The following is a 22,633-nucleotide window of genomic DNA, read 5'->3' on the forward strand; positions in this document are numbered from 1 at the left end:
GTCCTGTGTTATTTTTCGCGATTAAATGCAAAAAAACGGCGTTGATAATTTAAAATTAATGTTTTTTTATATATTATTTTAGTGGTATATTTCTAGCAGTACATATTTTCACACTGGCGCTATAAAGCTTTAGAAAAGTTATAAAATTGTAGGCTTGCCTCCGTAAGAATTTAATATATCTTTTATTTGGATTTGAATATATATTACCGGTACTTAATAACATGCTAAATATGAAACATTAACTGGGGCTTTTAACACAATTATATTTACACTTTTCATTTTCAGAGATTAACATTTATTGTTTTTTGTTTTAACTTTTCAGTACCTCAGCGTAGCGATAAGTTTAACAGTTTTCCACATATCGTTGTTAAATGTTTACCCATGACATGTTTTACACACACCATTTAACATTTGTTTTCTTACATTACTCTCAATTTTTGAATGACAATGTTGCTAGTTCCTCTATGTGTTACTTCAGATTTTTTTCTTTAATTGCAAATATATTATTTATATCTTATTAAAATCGTTCAGTGCCTTCATTTGGAGTTGTCAATAATACTGTTCCAAATTTGTGACACTTCGGGAAACTCGTTTTTAACAAAACATTTGTATTTCTCGTTTTGCTGCAGTGGCGTAGCAAGAGGGGGGCGAAGTGGGCGACCACCCGACGCCTCGCGCCAGAATGGGTTTCGCGTCTCATGGGGTTGGTACAAGAAATGTATTAAATAGAAGTGAGGGGAAAAAGATGGAAAAGGCTAATTTTTGTAGGCAATAAAATTAAAACATTCTGTTTTATATGGCTTTAAATTCTAGTTAAACGTTATAATACGTTAAATCAGGGGTGTAACATACAGGCGGGCGAGCTTTAAGCCTAAGGGGGTCCGGAAAAATAAAAAAATATTGTCATATTTCTCATGTGAAACATTTACCCAAAAATTCACAACTTGCTTGGACATTTTTACCCATTTATTTTTTTCTCGAATTAAAAGCAATTTGTCTTGTATTTTATTCTCTCTCTCGACCTTGCACTCTCGATTTTAATATGTTAACAATAAATAAGGCACCTTCAACTGCCACGAAGCAAGTGTAAGGCATTTAAATGCTTGGATTGTTTGCAACTCAAGAAGGTAATGGATAATATAAGCTGTTCTTACTTACTTCCTGCAGCTTCATATTTCAGCTCCCGGAAAACAAAGAAAGACATTTCTAGGGTGAGTGAAATTATTAAATATAATTTTATTCAGTAATTTATTATTATTTAAATATGATAATTTGCTGACGTATCCCTGATTCACATTGAGATTTCAAATTTAAAAACGGATGGGGGCCTCGCATTCTAATCTCGCCCAGGGCCTCGCGATATGTTGCTACGCCACTGTTTCACGGTATTGTTTCATTTTATTGCGTAAATTAGGTTTCAGTCTACCAGCACGAACAAATTCACATTATTCCTTGGTTCATAAATACACCGAAAACCTTTCTCCTTACAATCATTTTTAATCCCTTCATTTTGTTTGCGTTCCTTAAGTTTTCAGTGTTATTGTTTAAACGAAATGTTCACGTCCATATAAACAAATATTTCCAATAGAGTGATCTTGCAGTTCTATTAACTACAAAGAGAAAATATATTGGTTCAAGTAATTTGATTTTACGAAATATCATCACTTTTTATACATACTCTTTACTTGAAAATATATATTTTCCACTTTACAAGTAATTAGAAGAATATAAATATACAAATTAAATGCACTATTTTTAGAAAAATCTCTTTACTGTTTCAGATATTACAATTCAGTGTGTTGTATTGGTAGCCATACAATACGTACAAACACGTGACTATATTACTACATATGAAGGTGCGAACACAATTCTTTTTAAAAGAATGAAATAGCTTTATAAATTAAGGATTTTTCAGAATTTCTTCGTTGATTTGATTGCATTCACAATTCATAAACGTTTTAGCGATTTGTATAGTTCTGAACTTACATAAAAATCACAGGAAATGTCATTATTTCTAGGGCAATATAATTGTTAAATTAACTTATTATCACTTCAACTCAGAAGCCACTATCACAGATGAAGCCTATGATGATACAAGTGTCTAAAGGTACAAAATGAATGCGCTTTGAGCTATTATTTCGGCATGTACTGTACTAGTAAAAAACAGATTGTGGAAACATTATTATGTATTTCGATAAATAATTCTAATTCGTTGCATAACTTTTCTTTAGTGATTTCAATTTTCACTCGATTTTCGAAGAACAGCATATACTTTCAGTTTCACTTATCTTTCAATTTGTAATCTTTGGATCAAAATTGTTCCTCACATTTGTGAAGTGGCACTTGTGAAATGCAGACGGGAGAAACTAGTTAAGTGTTAAATTGAGATTGTTTGACATTTTTTACGAATATTTGAATGTTGAATCGGAAATACAATAAAATCTTTAAGTAAAACACGTCAGTTTCAGAAATTAACAGAAGAAATTCTGATTTAGTATTTTTTTCCTTAGGAACTTTTCATTACACACGCCCACACAAACACACCAAAAACTTAGTTATATTTTACATACTATGTATGGACGTCTGGAAAGGGGGGCCAAGGAGCCCATGGCCCCTGGAAAATGAAAGTCAACCAAAAATTATATATTTCACACATTTCAGTTGGCGTTGCAGGAACATGATAACTTTAAACTGAAGCAATGTTTTTTTGGTGGACAACACTAGTATCTGGGAAAACTATATCGTTTGCCCCCTCTTGGGAAAAAATATCTTGCTTGCCCCTCTCAGAAAAAATCCTGCGGACGTCCATGATAATATGTACATTTTTAAAACGAAGTTTAACTACAAAACAATAGAATTTCATTCTAGGTGTAATAACTTGGGATATCTAGCTAATTATTGTATGTTTATCAAATAATTTCACCAAAATTCGCACACACTCAAAAATCAAACTATTTTTCATGTAATGTATCATAACTATTGAATAGTTAGGTATTTACTGCATTTAGGGGGAAAGTACAAGTTTAAAGTGATTTTTTTTCTAAATTTTAAAATTTAATACATGGTCTGGAATGAATTGAAGAGGCCTGGGAAAGATAGTACCAAGCAACATTTTCGTGCCTGTGAGAACACAGACTTTGTTAAAATATTAAACAAATCAACAAATTACCCAATATGTTTTCTTACTCGTCCATTGTAGTATGACCCATCGAAACAATCTGTCTTGAAAACGTCTGTAACTGACTTCCACCCCATTTCATTTCAAATATCTTGCAAGTGTGAGGTTAAAATAAATGTGGCTTACCACTACATCGCCCCAACCCCTTCAATCTGACTCCTATTCTTCGCACTATTGATGTTTCCTCTAGCTTTGTAAGTAGCCCCATTCTTATCAATTTTAAGTTTCATACACGAATGCGGTTACAAAATTTGCCAACAAATGTTTGTATATTTTAAGTCCAATTTATGCTCATATAGGTTAATTAGGACTGTGACCGTTTAAAGTGGGATCCGAACCACTGTGCAACGTGCCTCCATCGGGAATCCAACCAAAAACCCTTTTCATAGCATAGCAACATTATTAGCCAACAAGATCTCGATGAAATTACAATTACTATACAACACGGAATGTTATCATCTTACTCCGAATGGGTCATTATTCTATTGTACGAATTCAAGCAAAAAGAAAATATAGGAAAAGTTTAATTGCACGTCATGAGATACGCTAATGGGAATTGAATCTACAGTTTACACTGGGATCTCAACCACTAGAATGTACCCCCGACAGGAATCGATCCCGGGGACCCAGAATTCGAAGTAATTGCACCATACATGAAATTAAGCTATTGTAATGTACCGAGTTAGGCCTAAATAATGCAAACGGTTGCTACTGCACATTTAAAATTTGCTTAGCTGTAACAGAGCATGTATTTTAATGTATTATTTATCGAAATTCAGTTTTTCGTTATAAATAGGTAATGTTAGCTTTTTTCCGGGACTCCTAAATTTTTCGATGTTGAAACTATATTGAACTTTGCATTGCTGATTAGAAGCATTAATACAAAATGAAATTTGCAACTGTACGGGTAGTTAACCAAAGACCCCCAACAAACAGATGTAATTGTAATGACATGAAACATGTTGTGAGTATGTATGACAAGAATAAAACTCTCGGACAATTCGAGCAGAGCGAAATTACTGAAACATTACTCAGAACCAAAAGTGTGTTTGTAGTAACCAAAAGTAGGCGCTGGTGACCAAACATTTGCATAAATTGGCATCATATTTGGTTTCTTCATCAAAACAGTGAAACCAATTTTTTTCTTTTAATTCAAACGAATCTGTTTTTTCTGTCTACTTTAGGAAAGGAAAATGATATTTTATGTTTTAAAAAGGCAATCATCTACTTTAACCCTGTTGATTACAATTTCTTTAGAAGTTTCAGTTTCTCACAGAGAAATTGACTGCCGTTTGTTGCAGTAGGGTGACATGAAACAATGTTAAAGTATTGTGATTTTGATGTAGTAACTAGATTTTGATTCACTCATTGAAAAATATTTGGCATTAATACAGCATCCACGCGGACTTCCTAACTCATACAATACTGACGCAAGAAAATTATTCGCTTCAAATATTGATTATGTCTTTTGATTTACACATGCCACACTGTGCGCTTACAATACTTGGGTTCAAAATGACTAGGACACTGGAAACACTTCCGACACTTTCATTTCAGTTTGGACAAATCCAGAACACCTGTCTTAGCACTTGCTGCAGATCCTGAACTTTCACTGTGGTTCAATCCCGACAGTCCGATCGAAGTCACCGGGACGAACTTGTCCTTCGTCGTCGATTCGTCGCTAGAAGACACAAACGTCGACGGTTTCTCGCTCATCATCGTCGTCCTTAGGGCGTCCACCGTCTGATAAGGGCACACGGAGGGCAAGGTCAAGCACGGGAAGGTCATACTCGCGTCGGAGGTCACCACCGGAATAGGACCACGTCTTATGTTGTCCTCGTTGCACCAAGGAAACCTCGCGGTTCTGAACAGAGTCTCGCTTGGGCCCACGAGCGGAGGGACCACGAACTTCACAGGCAACGTCAAGGGTCCTGGACACGGTGCGGACATGAGATCACCGAACACTGAACGGGAACTTGCGAAGAAAGGGTCGTAGGACCTCGGGAGAAGGGAAGGCACAAATCCTGAGGACCTAAGTTCCGGCCTCATGAAGTAGTCTGCTGAAGAGGGGAATTTCGGAAGTCCTGGAGAAGGAAATCTTGTTGATCTTTGGTGCGTGTCCTCCATGTTGTCTCTGAAATGGATCAAAGCAATGGATTTAGTATTCACCGAAATGACCAAACGAAATCTACTAAAGGTAAGGTTCGAATTGAACGGAATTCATTTTTCCGTATTTTAGATATTTAAGCACGTGGCTTTCTTCAGGCTCTTATGGAGCGAGATTTATCCGGTTCATAAGAACCTGTGTACTCGCTGCGACAATAATATGAGTGGCATTAGTTCCTCAGTTAAGGGAGGTATATTATCCAGAGGAAACTGCTAACTTCTACCTTTAGTGGTGAAATTCCATTAATACTCTTATTAATATTTCTTTAGTATAAAATTGCATTACCTTCTCAAGGTAAGAAAGAGTTAAAATAGCTCAAGAAATGTTTACAAAATCTAACTACTTTTACTAACAACTTCAATGTCATGCATTATATATAAGCTATATAAACATATATAAATTATTAATAAAATAACTATTAAAATGAAAATATAAAACAAATATTAAAATACGTGCACATCGGGGTAGTCTACTAGAATTCAATTCAAATTATGTACTATTTAAGGCATATTTATTACACGGCTTGAAAATGGGTGTTATAATGTTATTGTGACTGTCCCTTCATCAATTTCATCAAATCATCACTCATCCTCATCTTGACGATTAGCCTAAAGGTGGCAGAAAGTGAAGTAAAACAAACCCACAGAGCAATTAGAGTATATTTGGAAAATGCAATTTTGAATAACTTACACTTCCATGATTTTCACTTTTATTCACAAAGAGTTGACAGGCCACTAGTACAATTAATACACTTCCACCATAAAATTTGAGAAAACAAAAATAACTGTGACACTACATATATTCTCAGACGTGGTAATTCCAAAAGACGATCTCGTTTCGTACAGTCCTAAGAATTTTCACATGCCTGAGATTGCACTGTAAACAATTACTACCCAAACAAAAAGTATTATAAATACTTCATCCTTCAAGAAAAAATAGAGAATATGTGTTTGCCGTGCATATACAGGATGTTGCTAGATACGAAAATGTAAGTACGTAAATCCATGAACATGAAAATAATCAATAAATATAATTTATTTATTTATTTACTCAGAGTTTCAGATACAGCCTATTTGGCCATTTTACACTGAAACAACATAAAGTAGTAACCAAAAATAACAAAAGATAAAGACAATAACAAGATGGGATAGATTTACATGTTGTTGGTCAGTAATATACAAAAAATAGGTTCTGGAAGGAAAATATCTACATTCAGGGGAAGTTTGTTGTAGATTTCTGAGAGCCTGTAAAACAAGGAGCGTTGTAGAAGGGATAGCCTAATGGTTGGGTTGTGGAAGAGTTGCAGGTTGCGCGTTTGCTTTTGGGGTACCCTAAGTGTCAATTCACTGATTAGGAGATCAGTTCTGATTTTGCCATTTATTATCTTGTATAAAAATTTCATGTCAGCTAGATCACGACGAAAGGATGGAGTGTGAATATTCAGAGCAGCGAAGGTGTCTGATTTGGATACATGTCGAAAGGAAGGTATTCCATGGCGAACAATTGCAAGAAAGAAACTGAGAACAGAATCTATTCTGGTGAGATTGGTTTTTGAGGTCATTGCCCAAAGTGGGGAACAGTATTCAAGGATGGGCGAGATGAAAGATTTAAAGAATAAAGCAAGAGATGATGGGTTTTGAATTTCGATAAATCTGTATAGAAGACCGAGAAGGCGCATGGCTTTTTTAGTGGTAGCTATAATATGATTATTAAAAGTGAGTTTTTCATCCATGATAATACCTAGGTCCTTTTGGGTGCAAACGTTTTGGATTGGATTGTTTTCAATAGAATAAGTAGACAGCACTTTGTTCTTTTTTAGGGAATAAGTAAGGAAAGAGCATTTCTGAGGGTTTAGTTCTAAATTCCACTGACGACACCACTTAACAAGTTCTGTGAGAGCATTTTGAAGAATCATCATGTCATGATGCGATGAGATCTCCTTAAAGAGTTTACAGTCATCCGCAAACAAAAGTATATTGATAGGGAGGGAGGACAGTTTTTTAGGGAGGTCATCCATGTACAGAAGAAATAGGAGCGGCCCTAAGACACTCCCCTGGGGAACTTCAGACAAAACGGGAAGAAAGTTAGAAGAGGTACCTGAAAGAACAACACGTTGTTCACGCTCATGGAGGTAGTCCTGGAGTAAAGAGAGAAATTTGCCATGGATGTTAAATCTGGATGATAATTTATGAAGAAGAAATTTATGATTAATTTTGTCAAAGGCTTTCGAAATGTCCAAATATATAGTGTCAAGTTGGGAGTTATTATCAATAGCTCTGGCAGCATGCGAAAGTAAGACGGAAATATTTGTTAGGCAAGAGCTGCCTGGAAGAAAACCATGTTCTGCTGTGTTGATATACGGTGACGTAAACTGAAGTAACCTGTTTTTGATGATTTTTTCACAAATAATTTATAGTGGCGATAGAAGTGAGATTGGTCTATAGGATTTTACACATTTTTTATCTCCAGTTTTGTGAATGGGTACAATGTTGCCCGTTTGAAGTTTTTCGGAAACACACCCTTAGAGAAACATTTGTTGAGTAAGGCAGACAGAGGAAGAGCCAAGGAGTCGGCAGTTTTACGCAAGGAATATTGTGGGGATTTCATCTGGACCTAGGGACCGGTGGAGGGGCAATGAAGCGAGAAGGTATTTTACTTCCTCGGGGGATGTTTTGATTGAAGATAGTGTGTGAGGACAGACAACATTTAAGTGGGGAAGAGGGTCGGAAACTGAGGGAGGTGAGAAGTTCTGATGGAAAAAAAAACATCTCCTTCTTCTCCACTTGCAATATCAGTATTATGAACAATTTCTTTAGGTATACGTGGGCTTTGTTTTCTTGAATTTAGTAATGTGAAGAATCTCTTAGGGTTTGTAGTACATTCGGTTGTTATATTATTTATGTGTGCACTATATTTTTTTTCTGAGTAGGTATTTTGAATGACGTCTGATGTCACAATAGGTACCGTGAGTGTGAATATTTCAAGTGACACTGAGACAAACATTATAAATGATCAAGTCAGTGCCACCAGTAATGAAAAGGAACAAGAGCAATTTCTAAATGGAAGTTGCTTTTGTTTGAGTTCAGGTTTTGAGCCAACTTTATGACGAAGGCTAATCGGGACTGTATCTACGTACAATTTAAAGTGGGGTCCGAACCACTTGTGCCTCCACTGGGTATCGGGCCAGGAACCCCATTGAAAGTTGCATTTGTGTACTTATAGATGAATAACATACGAAAGTGCTAGTCGCTAATCCGAAAGTAAGTAGGATTAGTTCTATACGTTAAGTAATAAAACATTGCAAGTAAATTAATTGGCTAATAATTATTAATACTTTATTAATATTATCTCTATTATATGAGACGCTAATTATTCTGCGAATTAAGATATCATCATTCTTTCATAGTTTGGGTAATCGTGACGATGTGGATGAGTGATGATTAGTTGAAATGTATGGACACGCAGATAGAACACTTTACCCATTCCGGGACTCGAACCTGGGACCTTAGCTGGTGAGATTGAAAGCGAGCTCGTCCACCGAGCAGGCATGCATTACTATTATTTTTTGCAGCTACGTGCATCGGATAGATAAGCATGGAGAGCATTGAGGATGCCGAAAGGAAAGTAAGAAGTCAAGAGTTGTCAACACATCTTATCCTCCTGCCAATGCGCATTGTTTGTTCTCTCCAAACATCAAAGGTGCCGCTACAATCTTATCGGCTTCAAGTGCTTCTCGATTAAGGATGAAAGGCTTCAGAGGATACCGACCAGGGTAAACAGCAGTCAGGTATTGAAACAGAGTGAGGTCTATCGTAAACTCTCGACATCCGCCTATAGTGCAATGCAACGGCGGCTGTTCTAAAGCAATTCATATACAATTCTAGGTTTCCGCCAGTTTTTTAGTGTACTACACACAAAACCCAAAACGTGTCAATTGACATATATATTTTGATTTCAATAACACGTTAACGTGCATAAACTGCAAATGATGCACCTTTTAGTGTGTCGAGAAATGTATAAATGGGTATTTTATCAGATGAAGTTCCCTGTGATGCACTAAAATGCATCAATTTGGAAGATCAGACAATATCATTTTGAAGATAACAAAATTACACATCTATCTATGCCAATTGATGCATTAAAAAGTGAAAGTTTGTTATCTTCGAAATGATCTTGTCTGATCTTCCAAATTAATGCATTTTAGTGCATCACAGGGAACTTCATCTGATAAAAATACCCATTTATACATTTCTCGACAGACTAAAAGGTGCATCATTTGCAGTTTATGCACGTTAACGTGTTATTGAAATCAAAATATATACGTGTCAATTGACACGTTTTGGGTTATGTGTGTAATAAGCAAAAGATTTTTAAAATGAACTTTTATACGACTGTCCGTCCGTTTGTCTGTGACTACCTTTACTTAAGAAACTCCTATAGCTACAAAAAACATGAATTTTTGCTGGATAGACGTACAATAATTACTGCACAGAAGTTTTTTTTGTCAGATGGGGTATGATAGGTAACCATTTCTGAAGACACGTAAATATCAAACTCTCTTCCACATAGTACACCCTGGACTGCATTTTGCAGACTGACGAGGCTCTGCCGTCTGTGCACGTCCAGGATAATTCTCTGCTGAGTTTGTGTTTTGTCTTGTCAGCGTGTATGGTGATTTTCCCTTCATCGATATCATCATATACTCATATTCGCAAATAGCGAGAAGATGCAGAAAAACGAAGTAAAATAAAACAGATCAAATCAAGTAAAAAAATTGTTACATATTACAATTGCACATGGCAGCAGCCACCAAGTTTTTTTTATACACATTTCTTTGTGTCCACTTTAACATTTGAGGAAAAAAACTGATCTAAATTATAGAGGTTAAAATAGTTTAAAAAAATCATGTTGGCCGAGTACGTTTAGTGGTCAGTGATGGTGATTAGGGGTATGGGGGACAGTTGCCCCCCAACCTTTTGCCCCGAACTGTTGATGCCTTGCATACCACCACAGTTTTGGTACCTAATCGCCGATGCTGATTTCCAATGTATGGGTAATTTATTCTGCAAATACATAGAGGTAACGTAACTAACAAAGAAAGTGTGTGGAATATTTATTACATGAAATTTGTTAGAAATCAACGTTGGATAGTTCAATTACATAGGAAATAATGTACCCCCTCCGTAGTTACTTTGAACTTGAAAATGATTGAAAATACTTAATTTGTCTTTAAGACATATTGTTTAATAACGGTGATAATACACTAAATTTCTGAGACCATTGAGGGGAGCAACTGCCCCTCTTGCCCCCGTGCGCACGTTGTGTGTGCTCCCTTCATCAAATTAACTCCATCCTCAACGTTGCGATTAGTCAAGAAAAGTGCTTGAGCATAAAAAGATGTTGCCAACGACAAATTTGGGTTACATGATTTTTGGAACACACTGTATAAGTTAGTTAGGCTTGGAACATCGAGTGAACAAAAGCCGACAATGTATTTTAGATAGCAGCCGCTGATAAATGAGAGATTTCTGAGAACTTGCTAATGACTCCAGCCCGATGAACTGTAAAGCGGCCTCGATGAGCTGGGTGTCACCTCGTCTGGGATTCGCTTCCGGAACATGTAGGCAGGAAGCAGGATTAGGCAACAGGCGCCTGTGCCTTGCTATATCAACCAACACACTGTGGGAGATAAGTAGTGTCAGTGCCTTAAAGCCACCGACAATGAACTATATTTGCTATTTAAAGAATCGATTTTGGCCACCATGATTATTGCACTCTCGATTATACATACCATTACATAAAATAAAAAATGCCGATATTTCATAGTTAGGTCCAGGGGTGGACGGATTAGACCAAGGAAATTCTTCACGCCGACCTCCATGGCAGAGTGGTTAGCACAGCGCACTACGACGTCAAGGGTGCCGGGTTCGAAACCCGGCCTGTTCTTTGTTAGTGTCCCTTCATGAATTGAGGACTAAAAGTGGTAAACGTTGTAAGTGCCAAAAGCGAAAGTGTTGGGAAATCGCATCGTTCCGCACATCAGTCCGTAAGAACGTTCACACTAGTGATCTCTTTACACGCCCTTTGAACTACTTAGAGGGCTACCAGCCACATTTCACGTTTACCACATTATAAAGCACGGCACATTTCACAGTTTAACGTGGAAAACGGTGTTTGAATTATTGTGGCACTTACAGCCTTTACCAATTTTAGTCTTCAATTTCATCATGTCATCCTGGACTCCCCGATGTGGTAACGTCGTCGCCTTGTAATCAAAGGGTTCCGGTTTCGATACCTGGTGGAGGCACATTACACACTTTAAACTGTAGGTCCAGTCCCGATTAGCCTTCCTGTGCATAAAGTGGACTTAATGCATCAATTCAATTCAATTCATCACACATCCGCATCGTCGCGATTAACCAAAAGTGGCAGATAGGCAAGTCATAAGAGAGAATTCTGGGCTCTTCCCGACTGTTTAAACTAAATCACAGAATCGCCATCATCGGACTGCAGGATCCACGACTTCACCTCGCAAGGCAAGATTGTACCTCACTCTCATTATTTTTTTCTCAATCTGGTATCATTATTATCAATTCTGATTACCTTTATTCTTACCTGTGAGGACCAATACCAGTGTTTGGCTACACTTATTTTGTCAATACCAGCTTCAACTTCATCAGTATAACGATCTTTTTCAGCATTAAGAAGAATTAATAATTATATTAGAGCAACCCAATCGCAACAAAGATTAAGTTCGCTTGGTATATTATCCATTGAAAATTAGCTGCTTCTGAAAATTAAAGCATTGCCCTCATTTTACCACTCAAAACAGAAGAGCAGAATTTACATTTAAATTATTTTAATTAAGTTTGGTCTTTTGTTCCTGAATCTCTGATTGTAATTTAGGTCTCTACTATAATGTTATTTGCATAATCCAAACAAATCCAACGTAAATATAAACTGTTTATAAATATAAAGTGATTTTATAATTTTATGAAGACTTCCACATCAGACATCAAACCTGGTGAGTTTTAAACTTTATTATCCATATTTCATTACTTTATACGTTATGCAATATTTTGTAATGTTAATGTGCAAATCGTCAACTATTGAATATGTATAATGCTATCCCCCATTCCATATTATGTTTTAAAAAAATTGTGTACAGCATGCCCTTTATGAAAATCCAGGATACGCCACTGCTCCATTTTATCTTTTCTAGGTACTTGAGAGTTGAACGAGAATACAATATTTTTTTTATATAATTAAGATTGTTTTCACACAAGCCGACGTTATTGAAAAGTCACTTTCGCCTGTAAACAGCATGTGCATCACTGCTCTACCAAGAAGCGAAAAACCTTCTGGCGCTGTCGTTGAACCCTAAGCGAGCGAAGAGAACGTTGGAGATGCGATCAGCTGCTCGCCGTGCAATCCTACCCCTGCGTTGTAAAACGTGCGACATTCTTCAACGCATCGTCGTTGCCTTTGTTCAGAGCCAACAGTTTTGCAGGCGAAAGCTGTACACAGCAAAATCACAGACGTAATATTCAACGTTGTTCAATTTTTTGACAATGAAGAATGAGAGACGAAGTTATAAATATTGCAACAGGAGGGCACTCGCCCCCCAAGCGAAGGGAAACGTTTTCGTCTTCTGTGACTGCGAGAAGAGTAAACAAATGACTGTGCACTTTGCGATTTGTAGATCCCGTGAAAAATAGAAGAATCCTATAAGAACTTCTAGTATTGAATCTATATTCCAATTTTTAACCTACCAAAGCAAATACTTGAGATATTGTTTTGTGTTTCTTGATATTTAGTTGGGTTTGATTGATTTGATTTATTTGACTACGCTTCTTGTGCCACTTTTGGCTAATTTGCGACGATGGGGATGAGTGATGATATGATTAAATTGATGAATGTACACTCACAAACATCCATGCCCAAGCTTGGTTTCGAACCCGGGACCCCTGGCGTCGTAGCGCGAAGTGATAACCACTCCGCCACGGGGGCCAGCGATAATGAGTTGGGTTCAGAGGCGCCAAGTTAAGCTAAATTTTGGCGGGGTAAAGTATATTTGGGGGGTGCAAGATCGGCATAAACAATACTTTATATATGTAAATATCGTAAAATGTGTCCTACGTGAATTTGAGGGTGGTAGAAAGTGCCTTACCCCCCCCCCCCCCCCAAAGTCGGCACCTATGGTAGGGTTATTAGTCTCACAATAGTTATATCGTCAGCTACAGCGTTAATGATATTTGAAAGTACGAAACAATACATGCATCAGAAAAGAGTTTACATTGTATAAACCAATGGAGCCATTTGTGTTACAAGTGTGTGAATATTGCGTTGTTATGGGAGATAATGGCAAGAATGAGAATTGTGTCGGCGATACTCTGGGTATTGTTTGCTCAAAGTACAGTGTTTTGGCAGTTGTATCAGATTTCTGAAAAACTGAAACTTACCTATTTCTGGAGGCCTCCCTAAATCCTTTGGCGAAAGGGTTACTTGCTATTTTCAGTCGTGTAATCTGAAATTAAGAAAAAATGTGCCTTTAAAATTATGTTCACGGTTTTTATTTTGGAATTATTCATGAATAACTTAAATGCACAATTTAGGTGACATATGTCCTCCATTCTTTCAAATGACGTATTTCATTAGCTGCATGAAACAATACCACAATCATACTCATGTGACTGATTTCTGAGAGTTTGCAAGAATGAAAGATCACCAGGCAAGAAATTGGGCACCTCACGTTGTAAGACATACATGATGAACTTTATAGAGAGAAATACAGATGACAATACACAAGGAACACAACCGGTAGTGACAGTGTGCAAAACCTGTGTGTTCGTAGCTCAAGGAAAATGGGGTCATTTCGATTAGTTGTAACAAAGAACATAACCAGTGCCGGCGATTAGGGGCAGCGAGAGGGGGCAGTTGCCCTCCCCCCCCCACTTTTTACCACTTTTGCTCCCGCACTATGCTAACCCTTATATATCAAGCGAAGGTCCTGGTTTATTTAAAGGCACCAGGACATAAGCGTATACCCTCGAAAGGGTTTCCCCCCTTATCAATTCTTTATTATTCAGATATATTTATATATTATTGTAAAGGCCATGTATATTGGAAATAAAGTCTTGTATAAATCCAATATCAAGGGAAGGTAAACTGTTCTTGCCCTCTCAGTTTTAGAACCCGATTGCCGCCACTGAACATAACATGAAATTAGTTGCCGAATTTTCGGGTGTGTCAAAACCCACTGCCATACGGTTCCATCAGTATTCCTCTCAACAAGTAATAGAACCCAAAATTTCGGCCGAAAGAAGATAGGATCCGCTGTCGTGGGTCAGGCATTTTTTTAAAACTGCAAACCGCTTCTCAAACAGGCAAGAATTGATGCTGGCACTTACGGTAAGTTCTTTACAACTCATTTCTTAAAGAACAATATGAAGGGAGCTGTCTCTGTAGCTGGTTATCTTGGAGAAGCTCTTGCTTATAAACCTACTCATGAAACTCCACGGTTGCAGTGGGCACGAGCCTTATTCGAATCGGCATAGTTGCTGCCCCCTAGAGCACTCACGGAATCCCCGTACTGTCATTGTCCCAAGTAATCCAAATCGAAAAGCTTCCGATTACTACAGTTGCCACTTTTCCCACCAGGTGTCAGTTCAAACGCGTGTGATGGAAGCAAACGTGAACCAAACAACATAATTCTATCTCACATATTTACTAAAGTTGAAATGTGGCCTGTGAATTTATGTTTTACATTCTTTCAAAATACAGTGTTGTAGATAAAATGCATTTGAAATATGCCTGTCGAGCGTAGCGCTACAGTGACTTGAAACATGCACTTGTCGCTCTTCCTGCTTCTCCCGCCCAACTCCACCTGGAGATTCCGCGGGTAGAACGGTGCTCTAGTAGCTGTCGGTTCGGACACGGACCTGAACGAAAAGGACTACAAATAGCTGCTCGACTGCCAGGTATTACCTTCTGTGCTATATATGCAGAAGAAACACAACATAGTTATCCGAGTTTACAAGAACAGCAATTGAAATGGCTCAAACTGCGTGTGATTGGTTTGCTGAACATTTTGTTTCATTCTCGCATCTCGACTGGCCCGCAAAGTCTCCAGATCGAATCGTTAGTGAAATTCTTTGGGACGTCTCAGAACAACAAGTAAAACGCAACGCCATCCACGATATTTGTTGGAACTGAGGGATTGCTATTGATGGTGGGTAAATCCAGTATCTCATTGAATCAATACTAGAATTGTATCTGTTATTCTGGAAGTGTTACACGCTATTAAGTACATTTCAATCACTTGTGCCTAATTTTTGGTCCGGTGAAGATACGTTACTTATTCACAACAAAACGATAAACTGCAAGCGACACGGAGAATTCACACCGAATCTGCAAGCAACAAGCGACACTAGCTCATTCAGTCTAAAGCAAAACATTCACCACGCATGCGTGAAGAAGAGTACGAGGCGACATGATGCACGGGCCAGCGACACGTGCAGCTTGTCCTGTTGCTTAAGTCCGAAAGGTTCAATTGATTACTGAGGGTTTGCTTCCAAGCGACCCTTGTCGCTTGTCGTCTGTCGAGTGTCGCTTTTTCGCTTGGGTGTGAAATATCCCTTAGGTACAAAATTTCTTTCATCAAAAATTTTGTGAGAATTGTTCCGCAACACAACGATTTCGTCACGTATGGCATCCTTATGAAAGACAGGGTGCTACAGAACGGGATTCAACTATTACAGATGACAAGATGTAACATGCCCTAACATTACAACATGCGTGTTTCCGTCCATTATTTTCTGTTTTCATGGGAACTGAATTCTTTATATTTGAATTCCACTTACACACACACACACACACAAATTAAAATAAAAGTAAAGTATAGAGCTGTAGACTCGCACCTTCAAGTTCAATCCCCTTACAGAACCGATGGAAGCTGATAAACCCGGTAGAGCCAATTTGCATCTCTACGATCCTCGTCCGGTATTCCTTACAACGTCTTAATGCATGCTTTCGGAATCGGAGCAAACACACACACACACGCCGTCCCGTACCAGCTAGCGTGACCAATACCGAACGCAATTTTTACCTGAACGCGCAAATTATACCCTTCCTGCCACCCTCACGTTGACCAGAGCCGATATAAACCTTATCGCCTTCCCATTACAACCGCCCCGTTCGGAGTAAAATGGCGATTTTTATCTGAGCTGGTACGACCGACCCGTTCCTTCAGCTTTATTTTTATTTCTCGACTTTCTTGCACGCTTCCCTCAACAAGGAGAACGGGGGAAGGGGTTCTCAAAAGACCTGAAATCGTGGCTGGAAATATGTGGTTACGATGCGAGCCCCCATTATACAACCTTTGCTACCTGAATTCGACTTCTTCCCTCGATCAGCCAAGCTGGCCCTTGTACGATTGCGATAACAATCTCTGCCCGTAATAGAAGTGGTGGAAATTTCCTTTTGCGGGATCCAGTAAATCTCGGCTGGTTAACGTGTGGAAGCAGCCGTCAACAAATTCACACTGGCCCCCAATAGCCAGGACGGACGGTGCAAATTGCCTTCGCGGGAGATCATTATTTTTGGATGGAATTGGAGGGTCGCACGGAAACAACACCACAACCACGCTTGGGACAATTTCGTATCGATTTAACCGTCATTTGGGATTTGCATTTGGGTGTTTCTTTTTCTTGTCTCGGTCCACACTTGCTGCACTAAAAGTCAGTACTGATCAACGTCTACCTTGAGCGAGAAGAGGTGGAGGTGGGCGCCATGTAAGGGGATGTCCAAATTAGGGATGTCCATAAAATCCGGATAACAGGATGTAACGGCTAATCCGAAAATCCGGATAATTCGGATATCTGGATAATCCGAATATGCTGATGGTACGGATAACCGAATAATTCTTATGTCTGGATTGTACATATTTGATGAAGGACTTGGAGAAAATCCGTACAGTGAAATACCAACATGACGAATAAAATAATATGTTGATTGCCCTTAAAAATAGCAGGATTAATTCACTGCTTGCAACTATTTACAGAAACAATAATAAACCCACTTAATTAAAAATACAATTTATTTCAATCCCGGATATCCTGAATTTGAAATCCGATTTATCCGATATCCGGATGAAATTTTATCCGCATTTGGACATCCCTAGTTCCCTAGTCCAAACTCCTTCCATTGGATTAAAAAACATTGAATAATTGCATCAACATTTGATCAAATCACAATAAAGGTTATGAAACCGAGAGAAGCGTCCATTGCATTGTGACTTGTAGATCATCCAGATATCCCCGTGTGTTTCTATCAGCGGCTACTGAAGGAACTTCATTCACTATCGTAGGGCGACTTTAGATCATGCAGCAATTCTTTCCAATGTTAACTCAATTTTGATCGGAGTGTGGGTTATGAAGTTTTAGTTCAGCTTGTTCAGAGGTGGTCCACAAATATGATGAATGGTCTTATATTGTCATAAAGAATAAGTTTATATGATTTATATCTTCGTGATAACTCACCAATTTTCGAGAAATATTAAAAAGTCACAAATAAACTGTATTTTAAAGATTTTCAAAATAAAATCTAAATGTGTTCGGTCACCGGCAAAAAAAATGAACTTCCTTGCGAGGTGTTATGTGTGTTGCCTAACTTTACGGCGATAAGTGGATTTTAATACCAAATTGTCATGGCAACTTCTACTAATTAAGAAGATGCCATCAACTTTGTTATAAAAGCGGTAATCAAATTGATTAAAATTAATTGAAAGAACTCTCCAACCTCACACAAACTCTCCCTAGGTCCGCCTCTCAGTATTCCCTAAATAGAAATGTATCTACCGCACACCTGGCAAGTGTATTTTCCAGAGTTGTATTGCAATCAAGGTGGATTGATTTAAATTAGGTGATTTTTTTTTTAAAAAAATCACTGATTTAAATCACTTTAAATACATAATTTATGGAAAAATGTACATAAGGCTTTTGTAGATATCAGAATCACTTTTCGTGAAAGTACATTAATCTCGTAATCATTTAATGGTGTTTATTAGGCACTAAGGAAGAAAAGAAAGGAAACAAAATATATGTACTGATGGGGTGAAGCTCATACGAAAGGAAATGTAATATGTAAACTCTAAATACACTTAAATTATCTTCATTTAAATTTAAATAATTTTCATAGGCAAAAATAGCAAAGATTTTGTGCAGGAAAATATACAAAATACTAATCATGTTTAACTGTAAATAGTGTCATTTAGGTCTCGGAAGTTGAAGACCTATAAATTGCCAAAAAAAGACCTATAAAAAGACCTAAAAATATTTTTAAAAAAGGACCTAAGAACGGAATAAAGGACGTATCCAAATTAATTAATAAATTAAGTTTTGATCACATATTTAATGAATAACAAAAAGTACAAAATTCTGGTGGTATGGAAGACACAGTGCGAAAAAAAACTATATGAATGAAATGCATCTTCTTTCAGTCCAAAAATGTTTTTCGCTCGTTTCAGGGATGGTTCAAATATATATATTTTTATTTCTTTACTACAGAAAGAATGTATAAGAGGTGATGAACTGATGATGATGATTCGAATTGAGAATGGCCAGTAAAAATGTAGTCGAAAGAAGGTGAAGTTGCAAAATAAAAGCAGTTAAGACCTAAAAAAAGGCTAAAAAAGGACCAATAAGCCAAAAAACGCCGAAAAGGCAAAAAAGGGCAAATAAAACCCACCCTTTTCTGGCCTACAATGACCCAAAATGAACATATATTATGTTGGGCCTCGTCTTCGGACACTAGGGAAAAAAAGGATTTTTCCTCAACTTTCGAGCTCTAGTAATGATCATTCAACTGTAAATAAACATGCAACCTATCATTAAAAAAATTGCCAAAATTCAACTACAAAGACTTTAAAAAATATTTAAAGTTACAATTATAGAGTACTACATCCAGAATGTTTTACTTTCACTGGAAGAAGAGTCGCTGAAATTATGTATTATACTGGTAGTTTCATTTACACACTCAACAAACATTTCCATAGTAGGTTCACATGTATCAGAAACAGAAAAATGTATATTTACATAAGAAAAATATTTTGTTTAATCAAATTGTTCAAATTTTGCAGAGGTGTTTACTAGAAAAAGCCTTTCTATAAAAATGACATATACCATAACAGTATGGTGCCAAAAACCACACCAGAAATTATGTTGTTTTTCTTAATCAAAAATATCGATTTAAATTTTCAAAAATTGCCAAAAATGCTTCTTTTTAATATAAATCATGATTTTTATTCACCCTGATTGCAATGTATTTAAAGTTCGCCTCAGTGGTAATTGGGTTTCATGAAACCACAACCCACACTACGCTTTCTCTTGCACAGACTGCATTTTGAACGCAAATGTCTGCAGCCCCACAAACAAGGTTTGCTGCAAGACCGCCAGGAGAACAGAGACTGTGTAAAGCAGTCTGCAATGCAAGTTGCATTGTACAGACGTAATCACAATGCGTAATGATAATACGTATAATAATTTCACTTTCGAACCGGTTGCACTATATAATTCGGACCACCCTGTGCATCAACTATTTGCCCACCAGAAGTGCTCTTTCCGGAAAAAGAAAATAATTTTCTATCCTACTAACACTAACACTTTTGCAATTAATATCCCTATTTACTTTTAAGTATTCAATCAAACCCACTTCTTGTTCCATTTTCAAAATAAACTCTTTTTCCCATGATGAATTTGAATTTTGAATTTGAAATTAAAATTTTGGGTGCGTCAGCACTGAGATTATTTTGCACACGTCACACTATACGGGGTCCACCACCTTATCATAACAAAAATAAAAGCGTGTCTGAAAACTAAAATTTTCTTAAAAGCTGAGGCTAAAAAGGGCGCTTAGCACAAATAAGGACAAAACACAGGACGACACAGAATTATACTGGCCGTGGGACCAGTCGCCAGAGACTCGTTAGTTGCAGTCCAGGTGTACTACGTGAAAGTGAGGTTGACTATTGGGTGCACTACGTGAAAGGAGCACCCCTTACATCCCTTTTCCCATGATGACGTTAACTACCAAGATTCGATAATCTCAGGTGGGTCAATAACTTAACGATGTTTGTGGTCAATATTTTTTGCTCTTTTTTTTACAGTGTAATGAATTTGTATTGTTACATAGCTGTACTGGAATTTGATAAAAATAAATATTTGGAAATCTAAAATTGTATTGAGTTGTGGTTAAGTTTTGTAAAAATATTAAATAAAGTAATGTGGCCATCCAGGATGAAGTCTGAAGCTTTAGTTTTAACATGTATTATAATTAAACCAAGTCTAAATTCCTTGATAAAGTACAGCTTCAGTTTTCATTGAATAAAAATATCTATTTTCTTAATTTCCAACTATAGCTAAGTAGGGGGCGATTAAATATATGTTAAGGAAAAGAGGGGGAAAGTTCTCGCCTAACTTTGAATCCTGTAGAATCTTTGTGGGGGTAAAATTAATGCTAATTTGTCGAAATATGGCGAAGATTTTGAATTAAACTTTTACGAATCAAGGAAACACTAACCTGTTGGTTCTGGTACGCTGTGACAGTTGTGAAAGTGGTCTCCGGAAAGCTGAAAGTCAGCGCCTTGTCAATAGAGATCTGTTGGTCCGCAGGAGTATCCAGGTCCGTTGTCTTTATGATGTGAACCCTCGGAAGGTACTTGTGCATGGAATGTAGAGACACCTGAGGACACAGAGAAAATAACTTCAACAAGAGGAATAGCAGATAATTTTGCATGTTGTCTGAAACTTAAATATTCTGCGTGACAGCCGATTATACTTTTAAATCTGACCATGTTAATTGTAATTGGTGATGATATAAAATACAGCTTTAGAATAAAATATGCTAATGAACTACAATATGACGTTCAAATTACTTTTGTTGCAAAAATTACTTTACTGCAACATATTCCTAATTATATTACTAATTTATTGTCTAACCCTCATGCGTTCGTGGGACTGTTAAAAATTGTTTTATTTTTCTAATTTCTCAAGAAATCAAAATGTTTTAACTTCCCAGAATCGTTCACTGAACGTAAAAGGAACGTAATTCTCTACAAGGGATTTGAATAGGAGCCACCCTCCGTGGAAGAGTGGTTAGCACATCGTGCTACGACGCTAGGAGTCCCGAGTTCGAATCCTGGCTTGGGCATGGGTGTTCTTTATGAAATAGCAAAATTCTCGATAAGTTTTATCTGGTTTGGAAACTGGAAAAAGTGAAAATTAGAAAACGCGTACGTGCATACTAATTGAATTTTGGATCCTACTGTCGAAATAACAGGTTCTATGAGTTTTAAGTGCTTAGTTACGCACAAAATACCAAACATCTCGATAAGTTTATCTTGGTTACAAAACTGATAGAGATGAGAAATTTGTCAGGAAGTTGAAAATAATTAGTCCTTGTGTCCCTTCATCAATTTCACCATATCATCACTAATCTTCATCTTTGCGATTAGCCAAAAGTGTCAGAAAAGCGAAGCAAAATAAACCATATACCAGTTTAATTTATTTTAACCCGTGCCTTCACGGCCTATCTCCCGAGTGCCAGTCTCCCTCCCACAATCCTACCTAGAGATGTAGATATTTTCAACTGGTAATGGGGGTGGCGTGGGGTCTGCACGTCGAACCCTCGACAGTTATAGGAGATTTCTGAGACTGATTTACGCTACTCACTCAATTTCCTCACGATGGGGGTTGCCACCGGTACTTTAAAAAGGCCGAGAACCCAGAGACTGAACCCAGGCGGACTCGAACCCATGCCGATCCGCAGTCGGAGTTCATAGCACAGCACCTTAGACCGCGCGGCCACGGAGGAGGACACCAGTTTGAATAGGACTAGAAATATTATTGTACCCACCTGTGAGACAATTTGAGAACACTTTACAACAGAAATCGCCAAAGTCCGCGGTCCACGGAACTATACTTCGCACCAAGGATCGACTGAATTTTCTTTAAAGATAATTTCTTGGTTCATAAAAACTTTAAGAAGTAATGAGATTATTATTTTCAAAAGACGGACGATGCAGATATAAAGGACTACACACACACACACACACACACACACACACACATAATATAAATATATATATATATATATATATATATATATATATATATATATATATATTGCGCCTTTATTGCGTTGGTAGTTACTGAGATGAAGATATTTGACGCATACAAACAGCGCATATTTTTCAGTTTTGCTGTTTGGTACACTAATATTTATTTATTTTC

The 22,633-nt window shown here is 37.4% G+C and overlaps 1 protein-coding gene across 1 annotated transcript in view; it reads right to left on the reverse strand.

Annotated features, from left to right (window-relative positions):
* Window positions 1-1,806: 1,806 nt before the first annotated feature.
* The window catches only part of LOC145991583 (T-box transcription factor TBX20-like), a 170,410-nt gene continuing 149,583 nt past the window's right edge, over window positions 1,807-22,633 (reverse strand). The window contains exons 5-7 of the mRNA XM_083127635.1: window positions 20,922-21,083; window positions 13,808-13,872; window positions 1,807-5,312 (exon numbers count right to left, since the gene is read on the reverse strand). Coding sequence (XP_082983761.1) covers window positions 4,727-5,312; window positions 13,808-13,872; window positions 20,922-21,083 — 813 coding nt within the window. The 3' untranslated portion in view covers window positions 1,807-4,726. The remainder of the gene's footprint in view (window positions 5,313-13,807; window positions 13,873-20,921; window positions 21,084-22,633) is intronic.

This window comes from Lepisma saccharinum, chromosome 1 (assembly GCF_977018435.1).
Source record: "Lepisma saccharinum chromosome 1, izLepSacc3.1, whole genome shotgun sequence".
NCBI classification, from domain to species: domain Eukaryota; kingdom Metazoa; phylum Arthropoda; class Insecta; order Zygentoma; family Lepismatidae; genus Lepisma; species Lepisma saccharinum.